The sequence below is a fragment of the Apteryx rowi genome, unplaced genomic scaffold, assembly GCF_003343035.1.
Source record: "Apteryx rowi isolate R43461 unplaced genomic scaffold, aptRow1 scaffold_212, whole genome shotgun sequence".
NCBI classification, from domain to species: Eukaryota; Metazoa; Chordata; class Aves; order Apterygiformes; family Apterygidae; genus Apteryx; species Apteryx rowi.
In genome coordinates this window covers 679,517-697,836 of record NW_020448442.1, presented here as the reverse complement: position 1 = coordinate 697,836, position 18,320 = coordinate 679,517, and the positions used below count along the sequence as shown (strand labels likewise).

At 39.2% G+C, this 18,320-nt stretch overlaps 1 protein-coding gene across 11 annotated transcripts in view; it reads right to left on the bottom strand.

The window, feature by feature from the left end:
- HIVEP1 (human immunodeficiency virus type I enhancer binding protein 1) overlaps positions 1–18,320 on the bottom strand; it is a 150,805-nt gene that overhangs the window by 69,798 nt on the left and 62,687 nt on the right. For 10 of the 11 annotated variants that reach the window (XM_026064254.1, XM_026064253.1, XM_026064255.1 and 7 more), the window contains exon 3: positions 5,032–5,085. The exons of the other annotated variant lie outside the window; for it this stretch is intronic. In XM_026064254.1, coding sequence (XP_025920039.1) covers positions 5,032–5,085 — 54 coding nt within the window. The remainder of the gene's footprint in view (positions 1–5,031; positions 5,086–18,320) is intronic. 11 annotated transcript variants of the gene reach the window in all.

The window sequence follows — 18,320 nt, the reverse complement described above, 5'->3', positions numbered from 1 at the left end:
ATGCATCCTGGTCCAGGCTATGGGGTGCAGCAGCTGTAGAACAGGTTGTATTCACTAGGTAAATCTGATATTTTGGCTGATTAAAGTTGGCTGTGACTGCCGAGGCAGCAGGATAATACAAAGTGTGACCCCTAATAAAACACATTGAAAACAGGCAGCCAGAGGGACACCTGCCAGTCCTGCAAAGAGGTCAGGACTTCATCAGTCTGGAAGGGGAAAGGAGAGGAGTCTGGYAGACAGCTGTGTGCCATTAGAGGGACTGGAAGTCCGAGTTCAGAACGGATTTGTCATATTGCCTGCAGCTTGCAATGATAGTCAGTAAACTGTTCAAAACTTTACCTATTGAAGAAGTAGGTACAGAAAGTCTGTCCATCTCCACATCTCCTAGAGAAAGTCAAAAACATGAGTAGAAATTCAAACAAGAACAATAGCTTATACAGGGGGATAAATTCATACCGGACAAACAACCATGACAGTTTGCAAGTCTAAACTGCAACGAGGCTGAGGAACATAAATGCATTCCCCAACCATCCCAGACCACCTTTGTCCTTAAACTCAGAAGACATAGTGATCACTATCACAGAGAAGCAGAGTAAGGAAATCCGTGTTCCCTGTCCTCTAGCTGTTTATCACTGATCCTTTTGGCTGGAATAAAAAGCAGTTTTCCAAAATGAAGTTACTGAGTCCAGAATAGCACTCCCAATGGAGAGAGAGACACCAGGATCTGCGGGTAACGCAGAATATCCATTATATCATGTGAAAGTTCCACATCCATACTGAGAAGACTGTAGGGAACTCGCCACCCACTCTATACAGTCTTTGATGGCACACTGACAGTCATCATGCACAGGCCGTCTCAGTGTGGGCCTCAGGATAGCGAGACATCACCTCACATTCGGCTTCCAAGATGAAAGGGATTTCTCAGTCAGGGCTGTGCTGGTCTTGTAGAACAAGAGATGCTTGCTGTGCTTCTCTGAAGGATAACCAGAGTAACACAATAACAACCATCTGAGCTACTGCCCCTGACAACTCTGTTGTCTGTGCAGGGGAACACAGCTGCCAAAATGGAGAACCACACTGGCAGAGACACAGTCAGATAGCAAATCTTGGTGTCACTGGAGTTTGTTACCAACTTTAATTCCCTCAACAGTTTCAGAAGAAGAGATGGAGATTGAGGCAACAGTCTAAGCATTGCTGGTGCCAAGTATGGAGATATCCAAGTTAGTACCACCGGTCCTAAAGAATGCACTGACAGTTGGTGGAGCTTATGTAGCCTGGACCCAAGTTGTTGTGATGGATAAAGAAGAACTGGTGTGACACATAAAAAAGAAAACATATGCTTACAGCGCTTCATATTGGCCTTCAGTGGCTGAACTGGTTCTGGGGATGACCAAATCAGAAGCCTCTGTGGTAACCACAAGGATCTGAGAGGACTTGACTTTACCAGTCTGGAAGGGAGAAGACAGAGAGACTTTCTTGGGAGGGATTTCTTAGGAGGATGGACGTTGGTAGGTGAAAGACAAAGCAGTCAAATTTGGCTGACTACTTTCTAGCCCATGATACCCACTGGGTCCCACATCAGAGCTTTCACTGTTTTCTCAAGGAGCAATTCCCTGTAGTTAAGCTCACCATCCCTTCCAGCTTTAAAGAACACACGGAGCACTCGCTGGGAACACGACCTGCACTATGGCACTAAGGATACCTTGCATGTGTGTCAGAAGATGAAATTCAACCCCCACAGCRGGGTATAAAACAGCCTTTGGAGATGTCGTCCAAGCAAAAGAGAAGCAGAGCTGCTCGTACTGAAAATTCATAGCAGCAGCTGGGTGGTTGAGAGAAAATGAAACGATGCCAAGAATTCTCCACCTCACATACTCACTGAGCAGGAAGGAGGGCAGAAGTGACCATGGCCCCTGGGGAAAACGTTTCCAGTCTCATGTGACAGGGCATTTGTATGTCCACACTCTGAATGTATTTGTGGACTATCACTCCCCTCTCTCAAAAAAAATTTGTCTTCCAGTTGCAACTTTATACTAAATAACTGAATTCACCAAATTTGAAAACTATGTCTGCTCATGTACTGTCTCCTCTGTGTTTAACAGGGACCTATTTCAATTTGCACTTAATTGGAATACTACTACTCACAGCAAAAATAAGGTATGTTAAATACATCTTTTTGCAGTCAACTAAGGTTACTCACAATTCCACACATGTATAAAGTTGTCACTGATGAGTGCACACTAGTCAGAAGAAAACCCACTGTGAGTAAACTTCTGAAAAATTCCTCCCGACAAGTATGCTATACCACTGACAGTTCCAGTACTGACGGAATAGTGGTTAACTTGTAATAAATTCCACGGAATTACATTCCCTATTCATTTCAGATGGAAAATAAATCTGAAGTGATCTATATGAACTGAAAGACAAAAGAAATGAATAAAGAGGTAAAGTGTATAACCATACTTCAGGTGAATCTTTATACATTGGATTTGCTTTAAAATAATTTATGTGAATATGTCCACAATTTTATTTACTTGTTTAGCTGAATACATATATTTTCCATCTTTCAGAGGCCTTTAGACTCTAAAGCTTCAAATAAATCATTTTCTTTACTTCATATTACCAAGAATGCTATCTGTTCAGACATTTAAGAAACAAAACTAAAAAATGGCAAAGGACATTTCTCACTGAAAAAGAAAAGCCTAATTATCTCCATTATTTCTACACCAAATTTATATGTAAACATTTGTTTTTCAACTGCCAGCCATATGAATTTAGATTAGAAGTCAAAAATTAAGCTACGATCTTTTTGACAACAAAAATTTTCAAAGCTGAGTGCTACCATCACTCAAAAATTTGCAATCTCATACTTTTCAGAGTACATCATAAGTTTACACTAGAGTAGTTCTGTTCATTTGTGCAGGATCATGAACATGTTACTGGGGCATAGCTGAGAACAAACTCCTGGAAACAGAGGTTAGTTAACCTTCAGTCTGAGCATGTCCATCACAGAAAAAAATCCAGAGCAATATTACCTCTGCAAGATCAACAACAAGAGCAGTCAGTAATGCTTTACACATCAAGCATTTATGTTTGGATGACAATATCCACTTACCTATGTCCCACTAAACAAAAATGTGTCAAAACTCTATTTAGTAGGAGGTCTGGTTTGTTGAAAAGTCTCTGTAAACGTCTGAAGCACTGCTTCTACCACTTGATCACTTATTTTCTTCTCCTTCACCTTTTACAAATACATAAGAAAACATCATAATCCTGGTGCCCATAAGGGGCAGCTTGTATCAAATCTTCTCGTCAAAAACCAAGCATATCATGAGTGGGTTTTTTTTTCACAGCAAAAGCCTACAGCCTACTTGAATAGGGCTATGCACCAGGAACACCTGAGTTCTGCTGTCTCTTCACCTACTGACTGACTGTGCTTGACAAACATTGGTAGCCTGGGCCACTCAGCCTCTTCACAATGTTTGCAAATTTTTTCTTTTCATCAGAGGTGATAAGTAAGTAAGTAAATACCACAATAAAACAGGAAATCTAAGCCACGCTTATATGGTGCTGAACTGGGAACCTGGAACTCAGGAAAGAGACCTCTCAGTCATCAGTGGCAGTTCTCTGAGACCATCAAATCAGTTTGCAGTGGTGGCCAAAATAGCCAAAAAACTCTGAATATCATCAAGCAGAGCAATGAGAACAAGATAGAGTGCATCATCTTGCCACTACAGAAAACCCTGACATGCCTATATCTTGACTATTGTCTGCAATTCTGGTCTCTGCATCTGAAGGAGGACATAAAGGAGTTCAACAAGGCACTGAGAAGGGTAACTGAAATGATTAAGAGGGTGGAGTATCTGCTATATAAAGAGAGACTAAAAGGCTGGGACTCTTCAGTCTGGAGAAAAGAAAGCCAAGGGCAGATCTGGACAAGGTTTATAAAAACATGAAGGTGGTGGACAAGGTGAATATAGAACTGTTATTTAACACATTGCACAGTGTTTGAGCTGGGGGACACCTGTAAACCCTGAAACCTTGAAACTAGTAGGAAATCAGGAAAAAAGATAAATGAATGCACATTTTTATGTGATTGGTAGTGAGCTTCTGCAAGTTGCTGCCACAGAATGATGGAGGCAGGCAGTATTTGCAGGTTAAGAAAAGGATTAGGCAAATTCACAGACACCAAGCCCATAAACATCTAGATACTAAAGGAACTAGGCAGACATCCCTAATCCAATGCCTGTGGAGAGCATAAGGGGAACAGACTGCATAAAGTAGCCAGCCCAATGTGCCGTTCATAAACAGTATGTCCTATTGCCTCCTACTGGTGAGATACAGTAGGTTATTTCTTGRGTTCTATAATTTTCAAAATGTTTTGAAATTCATTATATCAAAAGATAATAAACTCTGGTTCCAGGAGAGAGCATCCACAATTTACAGTGCTGTTCACAGGCCTGTCACAGGTCAGAAGGACAATTTGCTATCCAGAGAGAGGTGAACGTCTGCCCAGAACAAGACAAAGAACTGAAATATGGTACTACAGTGGTCAGCCAGCCTTGAAATACAATGACTTTCCACTAGCTTTCTAAGCTCTAGCACACAGACTTAATCTGGCACAGGTCACCTGTTTCTTAAAATAACCTGAAAGATAAATCTTCTTTCAGCATCTGCTAGAAATCATCACTTATTGCTTGTCATAGACCAAACATGGTTATTAATGATTAGCTAAATCATATTATGAACCAAACTGTTCGTACAGACAATAACTTAGGCACATCTCTAGCGCTACTGCTTCAGCAGTCTCATCAAGGTCAGTGCAGCTACTCAAGTGGTTAAAATAAAGCATTTGTGTCTCAGCAAAACTGGGATGTTACAGATCACAGCACCTGATCTGCAGATATACATTCCCTGGGCCACATCCGATGCCCAGCCCAGTGAAGTCTTTTCACTGTTGAAGGAAGGCTTTGGATCAGCCTGTAGAATCACAGTGTGTTTTCTCTATTTCGTTTTGTTTTTGTTTATTACCTCTCTGTTGGTCTTCTGTTCCATTAAGTTGTTTTTGTGCTTCTTCAATTTTGTCTGCAAGAAAAAGAAGTCATTACTGAAATATATATGAAAAAGCAAGATTTCAGAAAGTCATTTACTGAAATCTGTCTTGAAAAATCTGTTTATATTTAGGAGTAATACCATTCACACATAAATATGCAGTACATTATGAGTAATACTGCCATATAAAATTTTATCGTGTTTTACCAGCAACGCTATTGACATGTTAAATTACACGGAACTGCAGAAAGAAAAGCATCGGCATGGGATCTGCAGTCAACAGCTAATCCCACAGTAGTTTCTTGCCATCTATAATAATTTATGCAGTCAGGGGACTCTTCGGAATAGGTATTATTGTGCATTACTGATGCACAGAGTACTTTAATACGTTTTTGAAAAATGCTGTTAGAACAAGACAATGCAGCATTCAACATGGTAATACAAACAACAAACAGAATTTGATATGAGAAGTGATGGAGCCAGTGCTCCCCCACGGGAGCAGCGGGGGATGAGTAGTAGTCTTGTGCTTATTCCTCTGTGAAACTACCCATAATTCGCACAGATGTAGCTGGACCAAAAAGAGGCCAGAAGTCTTTTTACTAACTCTGCTCTTAGCAAATAGCCTGCTGCCCCCAAACACATCAGCATGGGAAGTGGAATTGTGTTTCTGCTGCTGCTTCACAGAAATCTCACTGGAAGGGTGAACTTCATTCAATAACTGTGTGTGTAAAGAAAGAAGAAAGAAAAAGGGCAATTGGAACTAATAAAACCTTGAGCTCCATTTCYTTCTGGTAGCAAACAGTCCTTTGAGTGGCTTCTGGGAAAAGAGGTGGTGTTGATAAGAAGCAGCAGCCGTAGCATGAGCTGAGCTCCACTTCGAACTATGGCCTGAGAGACCAAGATTTGAGCTTGGAATGTGGCTTTCAGATATTAGTGATCATTTTCCAAAACACCTCTGAAAGTTTCCAGGTGGCAGTTATTTAGAAAACTAAACTGAAAGAATGGAATGTAACAGGATTTATCCTAAAACTCTCTGACTGTACTGGTGCAACTCGGGAAATATCAAGACTTCTTGGCTGCAGCATTTGAAAGCAGGACTATAGCTCTGCAAACTGCTCATCTCTCTCTTTCCCAAGTGTGGAGGCTGCTATTCTGTCAGAGTTTTATCCCCCCTTCCTATACAATGCAAGGCGCCTATAAAATGATCCTTTCTTCGACAGACTTTGTCTTAAAGCAGTGGTTTTAGGTGACTTCTCTAATATTTATAAGCTTAATAAAACTAGAGGATGTTGGAACCATTTGTTCACAGTTAAAGCCTGGAATCGTTTTCCAGTAATTCTCTCAGCAGAACTAAAAAAAAACATAACTAAAATAAATCCTTCTCATAGGTTTTAAGATTAAGTTCTGTTCAGCTTGCTCTAGTGTTGTATTTCTGCTTTTCAAACCTAGTACCAGATCCCCTTTCCACATTAAGACTAAATAATTTCTCTCCTGTAAGCAGTCCTGGAGAATGCAACAAAATGGCTCACACGCACGTTTACAGGGCAGACTCAAACGCAGAGTGAATGAAGCAGCTAACGAGACAGGTCACCACCACAATTCTAAAAGCCAAACTTCTTCCTTCCTCCTCTGAGGTTAATGAGATGTACATACATATTTAACATAGTTTTATATACAGCTTCTTTTGCACTGATTTACTCGCTGCTGCACACAAACACAAGCAACTCAAAAACAGAACAACCCTTTGCTAGCTCTTTACCAACCCAGTTAGGCAGACTTACTTTAAACAATGAAGACAAGATATTTAATATCTTTCTGTATTCAGCCGCAGCTCAAATATCGTCTTTATCTATACATCATTTGTTATTATTGAAAAAAGGCTGACAATGACAATTTCTAACAAAAAAAGAGAAAACATTAAAAAGACATCTTTTATATACATGTGCTACTAACTTCATTGGAAAAAAATGTATCTAACCATCTTTACTATTTTCTCCCAGATTACTTCTTTACAGGAAAGTGATAGAATAAACTACTTATAAAGTTTCATGATAGCTGATAAATTACATGAACACACAGGAAAAAATACACATCAAAGAATTAACCCTGTAAACTAAGCTGTAAGATTTACCAAAAAGCAACAAGCAATCAAAAATGTAGACTGGCTATCAAACTCATTTCCCCTTTGCCTAGAAATACATCTAACACATGAGATACAATGTTTATCTCTTGAGAGGATGTAAAAGATTGATCATCAAAATCTAAGCTTAAGTACACAAACAATTGCCATGTCATCATTAAAAGAATTATCTGCATATTTCACATCACTACTACAAAAAATTCATGTGTTTAAATTCACAATCATCATAGTTTACAGAGAAAAAATTAAATTAATTAGGAAAATCAGAAAAATAATTAAGTATTTTGAAAGCATGCAGCATTAGATAACCAGAAAGATTGTGTGTTTATCTCCTTAACTGAATTCTCTCTCCTATTTCAGAAAAAAAAGAGTTCCTATTAGAAATTCCCAACCACTTGTACGTCAGGCTGCAATCCTAAACAAAGAAATACAGATAAAAGAAATAATAACTAGGCAAACATATGTTGGGTACACAGCCAGAAAATCTCATACACCTCCTGCATCTCCTGATACGTTTCCCCCAATGAAATGTAACTATTCCAGACATGTCTTTATACATATAGATGTATCTCAGTGCAGAACAGTTTCAAGAATCCTGAACACAGAAAAATGTCAAGATTGGTAGCGATAACTGAGAGCACCACTGTGGGTTACTGAACAGAGCGAGCAAACGAGTGGACCAAGGGAATAAGGCATCTTAAAAGGTACTTTGGTCATATGTTTGACAAGCGGTGCATAGTTTTAATTATGAATCATAATGCTTCCCAAGCTCTTGCCGCACTACTGTATTATTAAATCTTTGCTGAGACCTGAGGAGAGATTTCCAACTTTGACTGTAAATGAGGTATGGGTATTAACATGGGCCTACCTACTAAAAACGTCATTGAGAGCTACACCTTTGTAATAACCTTACCAGGCAGCTACCTATTCTAATTATCACGCTAAGTCACATTTAACACCATACTACTGAACCTGTGCCAGTCACTTTCCAAACTAATACATTTTACAACTACAGATACTGTATTGGTGGCTATCTTACAAAACAATACAGTCTGTTTTTTTCAATTAAAGGAATAACTGGGTTATTCTGAAATGTTGCGGAGCACATGTGAATAGTTCACTTTGAATTGCTTATGTAAGTTAAACTGAAACATAGCTTCCCTTTGGTCTTTTGAAATCTCATAGATGCACCAAAAATAACTTGCTAAATAACATAAAATTTATATAATGTTGTCATTTCCCTCTGTCCTTTGTCTCATTAAATTAGCCTTATATGACAGATTTTAAGGCAAATAATTTCAGACTTTATGTACCATACTCTTCATAATTATATTATAGATTCCCTAATAGTACAATCCTCTGAAAACCCAGTACAAGCTGAAAATTACAAATTCCACAATTATTCAAAAATAACTTCAGCAAATAATATTATCTGATCTAATATTCACTTAACTTTGATTTAGTGTTATTTCAGATTTAAAGTCACAATACTGAAGATATTGTCCAATCTGGAATTTTACAAAGGAGACATTTCGTTACCACTGGAATGTTATTAAGTTTCACCAGGATAAGAGAAAGTAATTTAACCAATGGAAACACCTAACGTATTTCTGATATGGCACCCTCTTTATTTCTCATAAAACTATAGAAATGTATAGATTTTGACTACTAGTTCATTGTAAGACCTATTCTAACATTCACAACTTCTGGTAAACAGTTTTCTGAAACAGCACACATCTAGAAGCAGATGATAACAACTCTGTGACAGATACACTCTCATTTAAGACAGGACACGTCTCACTAAGTGCTTACTAGAGGGGAAAAAGTGGAACAAGAACGAAAAAGTAATTTGGTCATACGCTCCACCGTGTGCAGAGGCGAGATTAAATATGCCAACGATCAACGCAAACCTCTAAGGTAGGGGCCCATCCGGCAGAGACTTTGAAACTCTCTCCTTCTAATTTGGGAACCTTTTATAATGGTTGCAAATAATTCCTTGTGAATTTTGAATGTCTGTGCTCTGATGTGCCCACGTGATGGCTGGCCCCTATCCTGCCACCAGGAGTTAGCGTCCAGCCACTCTTCCCACCAACTCTTAACTACCAGCTATTGCTTCCTGCTAGCAGAGGGGGAATTCAACAGGGACAGATTTAATGCAGAGCAGAACGTGTTTGCTTCATAAATACATAACTGTTATAGCAGTGTTACAAGTCATGGAGCCAGCTCTTGGTTATCTGAGGTAGGCGCACACCACCAAAAAGCAAAACAGAGAGAATATAAAACATGTGTGTGTGTATGCGTATGTATGTGTACATATATATATATACACACACACATGCATGTAGTTATTTATTTTATATGTATCAAGTAAAACAAGACAACATGGGTACAATGCAGAAAAAAAAGAGGTGACCAACTGTGAAATACAAATAATTTTGAAAAAGCATGCATCTAACTCAAAGAAGTCCGCAAGCTGCAGTACAGGGTGAACCCAGCTACAGCCTCCAGCTGACTGTGAGCAGCCGGCTTAGGTGGTACTAGGGGGATATTGATTGTATTAAATCCATTCTCTTGTAGCAAGACATTTCAAGGATTTTGCAATAACTGTGCAATATTGCAATTCATGTGCCTAAGCTATGCATGCAACTAGCAGAGAAGGAGGAGTATAGAAAGCATGAGGAAACACTCTTTTCTACATGGTGGCATATTGGCAAAACCACTCTTTGTACTTCCTTTGGAAAGTCACCCCTTCATCACCATCACACGCATCCAAACGAGCAGAATTTTGCTTTTATTATGCCATTTGCAGCAAAGGAACAGCTCTTGGGGTTTTTTTGTGAAGTATCAAGCTTCTTCACGTCATTGCCTAATACAGCTCTCCCAGCAGACATCTGCTTGTGGAAATATAACTTAATTCTTCGTTCTTTTAAATATATAATTTAACTGTCCTTTAAGCAGCATGAGTGAAGAGATTTTGTACAGTAAAATAYGCTTGTTATTTTATACACTTCCTACCATAAAAGTTGATTAAATAGATTCTAATAGTTCGAGTTTGATAAGGTAATGTTGTGGTAGATTTTTAATGAAAAAACAAAGCAGAATTTTCACCAACTTTATATTCTCTATTTTTGATCCGCAGAGAGAGAAATAACCTCATGGATTTCGGTCACATACATTACACACAACACAAATAAAATGTAATGTTAAAAAAACTTAAAATTTTTTTAGAAACATCAATATGTCAGCATAAACAAACAAGAATATTTTTATATGTATTAGAAATTTAACAAATAAGTATTTTAAAGTACTGATTTGTTATGGTCAGGTATAAAAAAAATAAAGATTTAGGAATTTCAGCAAGGAAAGCAGAAATACTAAGATGAGCTTGTCCTGCTGAACAAGTCACTTTGGTAAGTCTGAAAAAGACCAGCAGTTACTCACCAGTACTTAATGACAACTATTTTTCCCTAGAGAGTGACAACACATACAAAGAATGGAGAAACAGTCATTTAGGAGAGCTACTTTTAAGCCACTGGGACAATATACATGACAGGGTTGTTAAAAGTTCATTAAGCTTAAGCAAAATGTCCAAACACTAATATTTGTCTTTGCACATATTTGCATATGCATCTGTATCTCTATAAAAAGGCCTTTCTTCTTTTTGGCTTCTTGATGAAGACCCAAGATTTCTGCTCTAAAAGGAAAAGAAATTTCATTTTCACTTTTTATCTTATATACCCTGTTTCCTCTGTGGATAATTGAAGAATCAGCAGAATTACACCACAGTAGATGGTGAGACTGGACTATTTTATCAAAATTTCTAAAAATCAAATTTTCTACTTTGCTTGAAAGGCTGGGTTTTTATATTCAAATATTTAACCAAAACAGCTAGAAGCAAAATGTCAACATTTTTTTTCTTCAGTTTAAGGCAAGGAAACTCACAGACCTTATTCTTGAGTCATCCTAAATATACCTCCAGGACAACAGCTTCAGACAACAACAGTTTTTCTTGCTGCTTTTTAAAACACCCACTCTGCCCCATCTCACGCCATCTGAAAATATGTGAAAAATAATTTAAAAGAATCACTTTGCATGTTTTTCAACGCAGGCAAAGAAAGGTATAACTTTAATTACCTTTTTCTTGCATCGATCATCTATACCACTAGCAGAGAAGAAAACTGCAGTGACAAAATATTCTGCAATTAAAGTACATTAACTCGATCAGTTTATATTGGGAAGTATTACTGAAAACAGAACCTTTACATTTTTTTCCCCTGGAGACAGAGTTTAAGGAAAACACTGATAGAAGTTCAAAATCCTGTATTTTCCATTGCTGCTTAGATTCACGCAGTGAGTGAAACGGGTGCTGAGATGCTTCATGTGGAAACCTTTACTTCTGCATTTTCTGACTGTTGAATCCCATATAGCTCAAACACCAGGAACAAAGTGTTTTGCATTTTACTGCAAGCATTTCTAAAAGCATCAGAATATTATCATGCTTAGAAACCCAACGCTGTATTAACACAAGCATTTACTCGGAGGAGATACAGGTGCAGAAAGCTGTGTGAACCCTGTGGACCGACAGCGTGCCTGCAGAAGGGCTCAGATGCAAGGCGGAGCGACCCAAATCTCCCGCGGCCGGAGCAACTCGAACCCCCCCGCAGCGGGCAGCCTCCTGCGTCAGCCACCCCTGCCCAGCCAGCTTGCCTCGTGGCACCGGCAGCAGGGGTGGCCGCACGAAGCTTGGGCAAACCTGGCCCGCTTCCCCGGCTTATGGGTTCACTTGCCCTCTCCAGCTGCTCACGTGGCACACAGGGATACCTGTCAGCTCTGCCCTCCTCAGCGGAGGATCGTTTAATCTGAACGGGCCTTTACAGCCCGCACTGGGCGCAGGGTAGCTGCCAGGGGCTGGTGAGAATTCAGAAGCAGCCGGACCCAGTCGTGAAGAGGCTGCAATATTTGGCCCTGTGCTTCTGCAGTTGTTACAACACGTTAAGGGCTATTTACAACACATTAAAATCCTGGTGTTGACAAGGATGCCATAGTCCTGATGAACTTCAGCTAACTGAGATGAATCCTAATACTTCCCTTAAGTAGCTAATTAAAGGAAAAAAAAAAAAGTCTTGTCTCTGTAAGGAATTCATTTTGTTAATTCAGTGCACCCTTCCCCACATTGGCAGGACCTAAAAAAGCAGAGACCAGAACTGCGATGAGAGCGCCAAATAAGGGCCAAACAACACATCAAGGTGAACGCCACATTTCTGTTGAGTTGCTTTATTATCAGAGCAGCGGTGCTGAAGTGAACTCAGTGGCAGGCACTGTGAGGAGGAAGAGGGAAAGAGAAAAGGGAAGGTGAAAGAAGGAAGCTCTTCTGTTTTTTTCTTATAATCTCAGGTACTTGCCAGTGTCGAAAAAATACATCCTGCCCTCGGAACAGGAAGGAGCAATGGTTGCAAGAGTCCTTACAGCAGAATGAGCTAATCTCTGAGCGAGTAGGTGTAAGAGTTGGCAGAATTGTAAACCAGTTATCCTGAGGGTTGCTTTGATGGTCCAAAATTCCCACCGCTGCCTTCCTGCTGCAAAATTAAAACCTGCAAAGTTGGCAAACCGCAGCAAAATACATATAACAAAACCTATATGACAAGGCACTTTTCTCATTCAAATTTAAATCTACCTTTAATTAAAAAAATCATTCTTTTGTCCCCAAATATTTTACTTTTCTAATTTAATGAGGACTATCCAAGATTAAAAGGAAAAGATCAGCTGAGGCCTAAAGCCATCCCCATGTTTTCTCTTTAATTTTGCAGTGTGGGAACTTGACGCTCTTTGGCATACAGTCTGTTTCATGGTTTCTCCATTCCAGTCTGGGCCTTAAAGAATCAAAGCACCGTGGCTTTGGGGCTTAGCAGACATGGGCTGAGCTTGATAACTGATTGCTTGGATGTTTCCAACCTATCATAAATGAAAGGTAAAATGGATTAAATCTCAGTTTGTCAGATGTTACTGGGTTTGAGGATTGCTCATACAGCTGTAAAAAAGGGGAAAAATCTCAGACCTCTTAAAAATTAGGAAATGTGAATTTCAAACTCTTAACAACTAGTAGAAGGATACAAGAGCAGTTATCATTTTAAAAACTATTACTAGCTACTTTTTATTTAAACATCTTAAATGAGATTTAAAGCATCTTAAAATGTTCTACCAGTCATTATAACCTTGACTAATGACCTGTCTGATCAGTTTTTCAGGAAAATTTTATGCATTTTCATTTTAATGTCAACTTTAAATGCTCATCATACTACCTGTTATTTGCATTTAAAAATGAAAAATCCATGACAGATACTTTACATAACCCCCCTAAAAATAGAAGATAAAAACTCTCCTCTTATCAATCTTCATTTTAAGAAAGAAAAATTGAGCTTTGCATATCTCAAAATATATTTGTAATCTGCAGATGAAATTGATATCAGCAATGAACAGCTATACTGTATACACAACAAAACATTCAATACAGAGGCTGTATATAAATTATATAATAGCTTTATCCTTGCCATCACACGTATGTTACTTAAGCAAGACAAGGATTCCCGATGAGATTAACAACGTGTAGGTGCATAAATTACATCTGCATATGAAACCAAACGCAATCTGTGTGCCATCAGTTTATGATCAAGAACTTTCAACTTTTTGACATTATTTGAATTTATGAGACTTTAAAATTCATTAAAAACTATGCACATAGAGGAAGAAAAGAGGATTTTTAGATGAATATCACTTTACAGTGCTAGTGGCAGAAGAAAATAATATACAGCGAAGCAGCTATGGAGAAAGTTACAGTAACTGTCAAACACAAAGATTCAAATGTGAAGGTGAAATATCTTCAGCAACATCTCATGCTGGGCATCTTTTCACACTGTGTATGCCACTGTGCAACAGTTCCACTTTTCAAGGATGGTCATTATTCCATTTGCTCTACAAAGCAAGGCATTCCCCAGTTTACTTCAGACATATGAACTCTGACACAAGAGAGAATTCATTTACACATTGTTTCATGTATGTAACGAAGTGCAAACACAGACAGAGATTGCATTTACATTTGCATAGTTTCTAATTAGCAATCCAGCAAAATAATTACCACACTGCCATGCTGATGTCTAGAGCATTGTTCTGCACTGACTGCCAAATTCTATCTATATACCTAGAACAGGATGATTACTATCACTAAAATCTGCTTAATAATTATTTAAGAGCCTCTAGGGCACTCACTGTTCCAGGCTTAATACCAGCTTTATGTTTTTTCTATGCCTAACCTAGCATCAGGTTTAAAAGTTAAAAGAAAATATTAAAGTCAACCACAAGTCGTTCTAGTTCACAATCTTCTCCACGCAGCTGCTCTGAACACTTTCATACCTTCTGTACTGAGACAGGTTCCCTCCCCCCAGTTGGTTTAGTGTCCTTTGATCTTATGCCCCAGAACTGGAAAAAATGTGTGCTTTTCATTTATTTATTTATTTAAGTCTGACATAGAAATTAAACAAGTGCTAGTGAAAACCCTGAATATATATATATATATTTTTTAACTTTTTCACTCACTGGAAAGACTTGTAAAATTAACAACAGTTGGACTCAAAACATCTTATAAAATTTCTATATTTTCTCAAACACAGATTTTCTACCAAAGAAGCAATTAGTCAAGCCAGCCACTCCCCAGCCAAATGGGGGAAAATTTTCCATTAATCTTTCTAGTACTCCAAAAGCACTTGCATTCAACTTCAAGGTTGCTGAGGGAGGGTTTACCAAACACACAAAAAGAAACAAAACTGGTTCAACAAGTAGAACCACATCAAGAATTTGTGTTTCATCACCAGAGACAACAGCACGGAGACTTTTTTTCAAGTTCTCAGAGGGGTCAGACTGCTCTTGAATTTCTTCTTCAGTTTCTGCAGTTCCTCAAGTACAACCGAGTTTACAATGCAGAAAACATGTAGGTAGATTAATTCAGCACTGGGGAATCTAAGGAACAACTCAGTTTAAAAAAAGCCTAATTTTCCTAAGCTTAACATACTTTAAAAACTTATCTTTTCTACTGAGATTCTGAAATCTTGATAAAAACAGCTTAAATGGTTAGACCTTTAGCAGGACTTTAGATATTGAGGTTGTTATAATAACCAGATGCTAAGATGCACAATAAATAGTACTGCTAGCTATGAAAAACAATCAATTTTGATGAGACTCAAAAAAAAAAAGAAAAAGAAAAAGAAAAAGCTCTACAAGTCCAGACAAAAGTCCAGCTCAAATCTTGTCTCCAGCAGTAGACAAGAGCAGAAACCTAGAGAAAAGCAAAACAGAACAAGCAATAATTCCTGGCCTCCAAAAATGTGCAGTCCTGATGCAAGCTAGAGAAGCTGTATTTGCATGTAACGGGTCCTACAGTTTATTCCTACATGAGCTTCTCCACTTGTTCTTTTAATCTATGTGAATTTTTCACACCCATAATATCCTGTGGTGAAGAGCTCCACAATCAACTACCTGCTGTGTGAAGAACCACCTCTTTGTGTTGGTCTCAACCTGCCATCTGCCAGCTTCATGTAATGACTCCTACAATTGCATGGAGAAAGCCCGTGAACAATTTTTCCCTCTCCATGTCACCTTCTTCATGTCTCCAAGGCTTCTGCAGATGTCTGTCATGTCCTGGCCCTCCCACCCCTTCTTCACAGAATCACAGAATCACAGAATCCCTGAGGTTGGAAGGGACCTCTGGAGATCATCTAGTCCAACCCCCCTGCTCAAGCAGGGTCACCTAGAGCATATTGCACAGGATCGCATCCAGGCGGGTTTTGAATATCTCCAGAGAAGGAGACTCCACAACCTCTCTGGGCAACCTGTTCAGTGCTCATGAGGAAAAAGTATTTCCTCATGTTCAGATGGAATTGTCCGTGTTTCAGTTTGTGCCCGTTGCCTCGCGTCCTGTCGCTGGGCACCACTGAAAAGAGTCTGGTCCCATCCTCTCGACACCCTCCCTTCAGATACTTGTACACRTTGATAAGATCTCCTCTCAGCCTTCTCTTCTCTAGGCTAAACAGGCCCAGCTCTCTCAGCCTTTCCTCATAAGAGAGATGCTCCAGTCCCCTAATCATCTTTGTAGCCCTTCGCTGGACTTGCTCCAGCAGTGCCACATCCCTCTTGTACTGGGGAGCCCAGAACTGGACGCAGTACTCTAGATGTGGCCTCACCAGGGCTGAGTAGAGGGGGAGGATCACCTCCCTCGACCTGCTGGCAACACTCTTCCTGATGCACCCCAGGATACCATTGGCCTTCTTGGCCACAAGGGCACATTGCTGCTTCATGCTTAACTTGGTGTCCACCAGCACTCCCAGGTCCTTCTCTGCAGAGCTGCTTTCCAGCAGGTCACCCCCAACCTGTACTGGTGCATGGGGTTATTCCTCCCTAGGTGCACGACCCTGCACTTGCCTTTGTTGAACTTCATGAGGTTCCTCTCCACCCACCTCTCCAGCCTGTCCAGGTCTCTCTGAATGGCAGCACAGCCCTCTGGTGTATCCGCCACTTTTTCTCCCCATCTATCTCTTTTCCAAACTGTAAAGCCTCATCTACTTACTCATTCCTCACACAAGAGCTGTTCAGTAGCTTTTTAGGACCCCTGCAGCTTTTGCAGTACTATTAGATCCTCTTTGGAGAAGGAAGTGAGGAGGGGAAAGAGAACTGGGGAAAGACATCAGAACTGAACCCAGTATTGAAGACGAAGGCACAGCACAGATGCATACCGTGACAGATCAATGTTTATGTTTTTCCTCTACTACTGTCATAAAAATTCCTTATGTTTTATTTGCTTTTTGACAGCCAGTGAGTATACAGTTGACTTCTCCACATAAATATATGATCCAAGGATATCATTCCTGAATATTAACAAGCAACTCGATTTAAAAGAAAAGTTAGAATATTTTTCCTGTGGACACCACTTTACATTTATCTGCACTGAATTTCATTTGTCATTTTATAACATGGTTGCACAGCAACCTAATGACATTTTGAAATTCTCTGCATTTTCATTTGCATCCTCATCTTGACTACTGTGGATAACTTCATCAAATCAGCAATGCTGTCACCTCACTATTCATGCTCCTTCCCACCTCACTCTTAAGAACTGGAATTGACAGAAGCAGATTTTTATTAACTGTAAAATGGTAAGTAGTGTTTGCTAAGGAACAGGTATTGACTGCAAATGTGTAAATATCAGCTTCTTGACAAATTTACACACAAGAGATTTCTCAGGGAGGGGTGTGCAGGGGGGAATGTTCACTCTTCACTCATAATCTTACTGCATTTGCTTCTGCCTCATTCTCTTTTTCATACTTTCATTATGCCCTGGCTACCATACCTCATATCACATGATACTCTTTCTTCTTTAGAAACTTGTCCTTAATTTCAACCTATCTTTAAAACACAGGCTCTCCAAACTGTGTTGTCCCTTCATCACTTAGCTCAGAAAATGTGCCTCTAGTTCACCCCCTCCAACTCACTGCCCATTTTTCTCACGAGCTCTTATTAGAATTGGAGCTATATCTTCGTTACACCTGGATTGACTCTAACACAGTTTAGGACCTCTACCTGACCAATTTTCAGATGTCTCTGTTCTATCCTTTTCCTGTCCAATCTCTACATTGCTTTCTGAGCACATCATCTGCTTCTCCATAAAATATCTCTACTTTAAATTCTATGCTAGTCTGTAAACCCACTTTGAACAGTGCTGCAAAATCACATTCATATGAACATACATATGAACATATGAACAGTAATAATGGCAGCAGTGGGTCTTAGTGTTAAAAACAAACAAACAAAAGAACAACATTAATTTTTTCGTTATGCTAAAGCTTCCTTTGTGAACTTCGCAAGTTCGTCTTTTCATAGTAATCCTTCATTTTTGTCTGGTATTTTTTATGTGCTGAATGAAATATTGTTACTAGCTGCAGTTTCAAAGTGAACAACAATAACAACAAAAACTGGATTGATAAAAAGCCAAAAAACTTTGTAAAAACTGGTCAGTATAAGCTGATGCAGGAAAAGGTGTGTCTGAGACACAAAAATAAAGCAAAGGCCCCAAAATAAGATATTT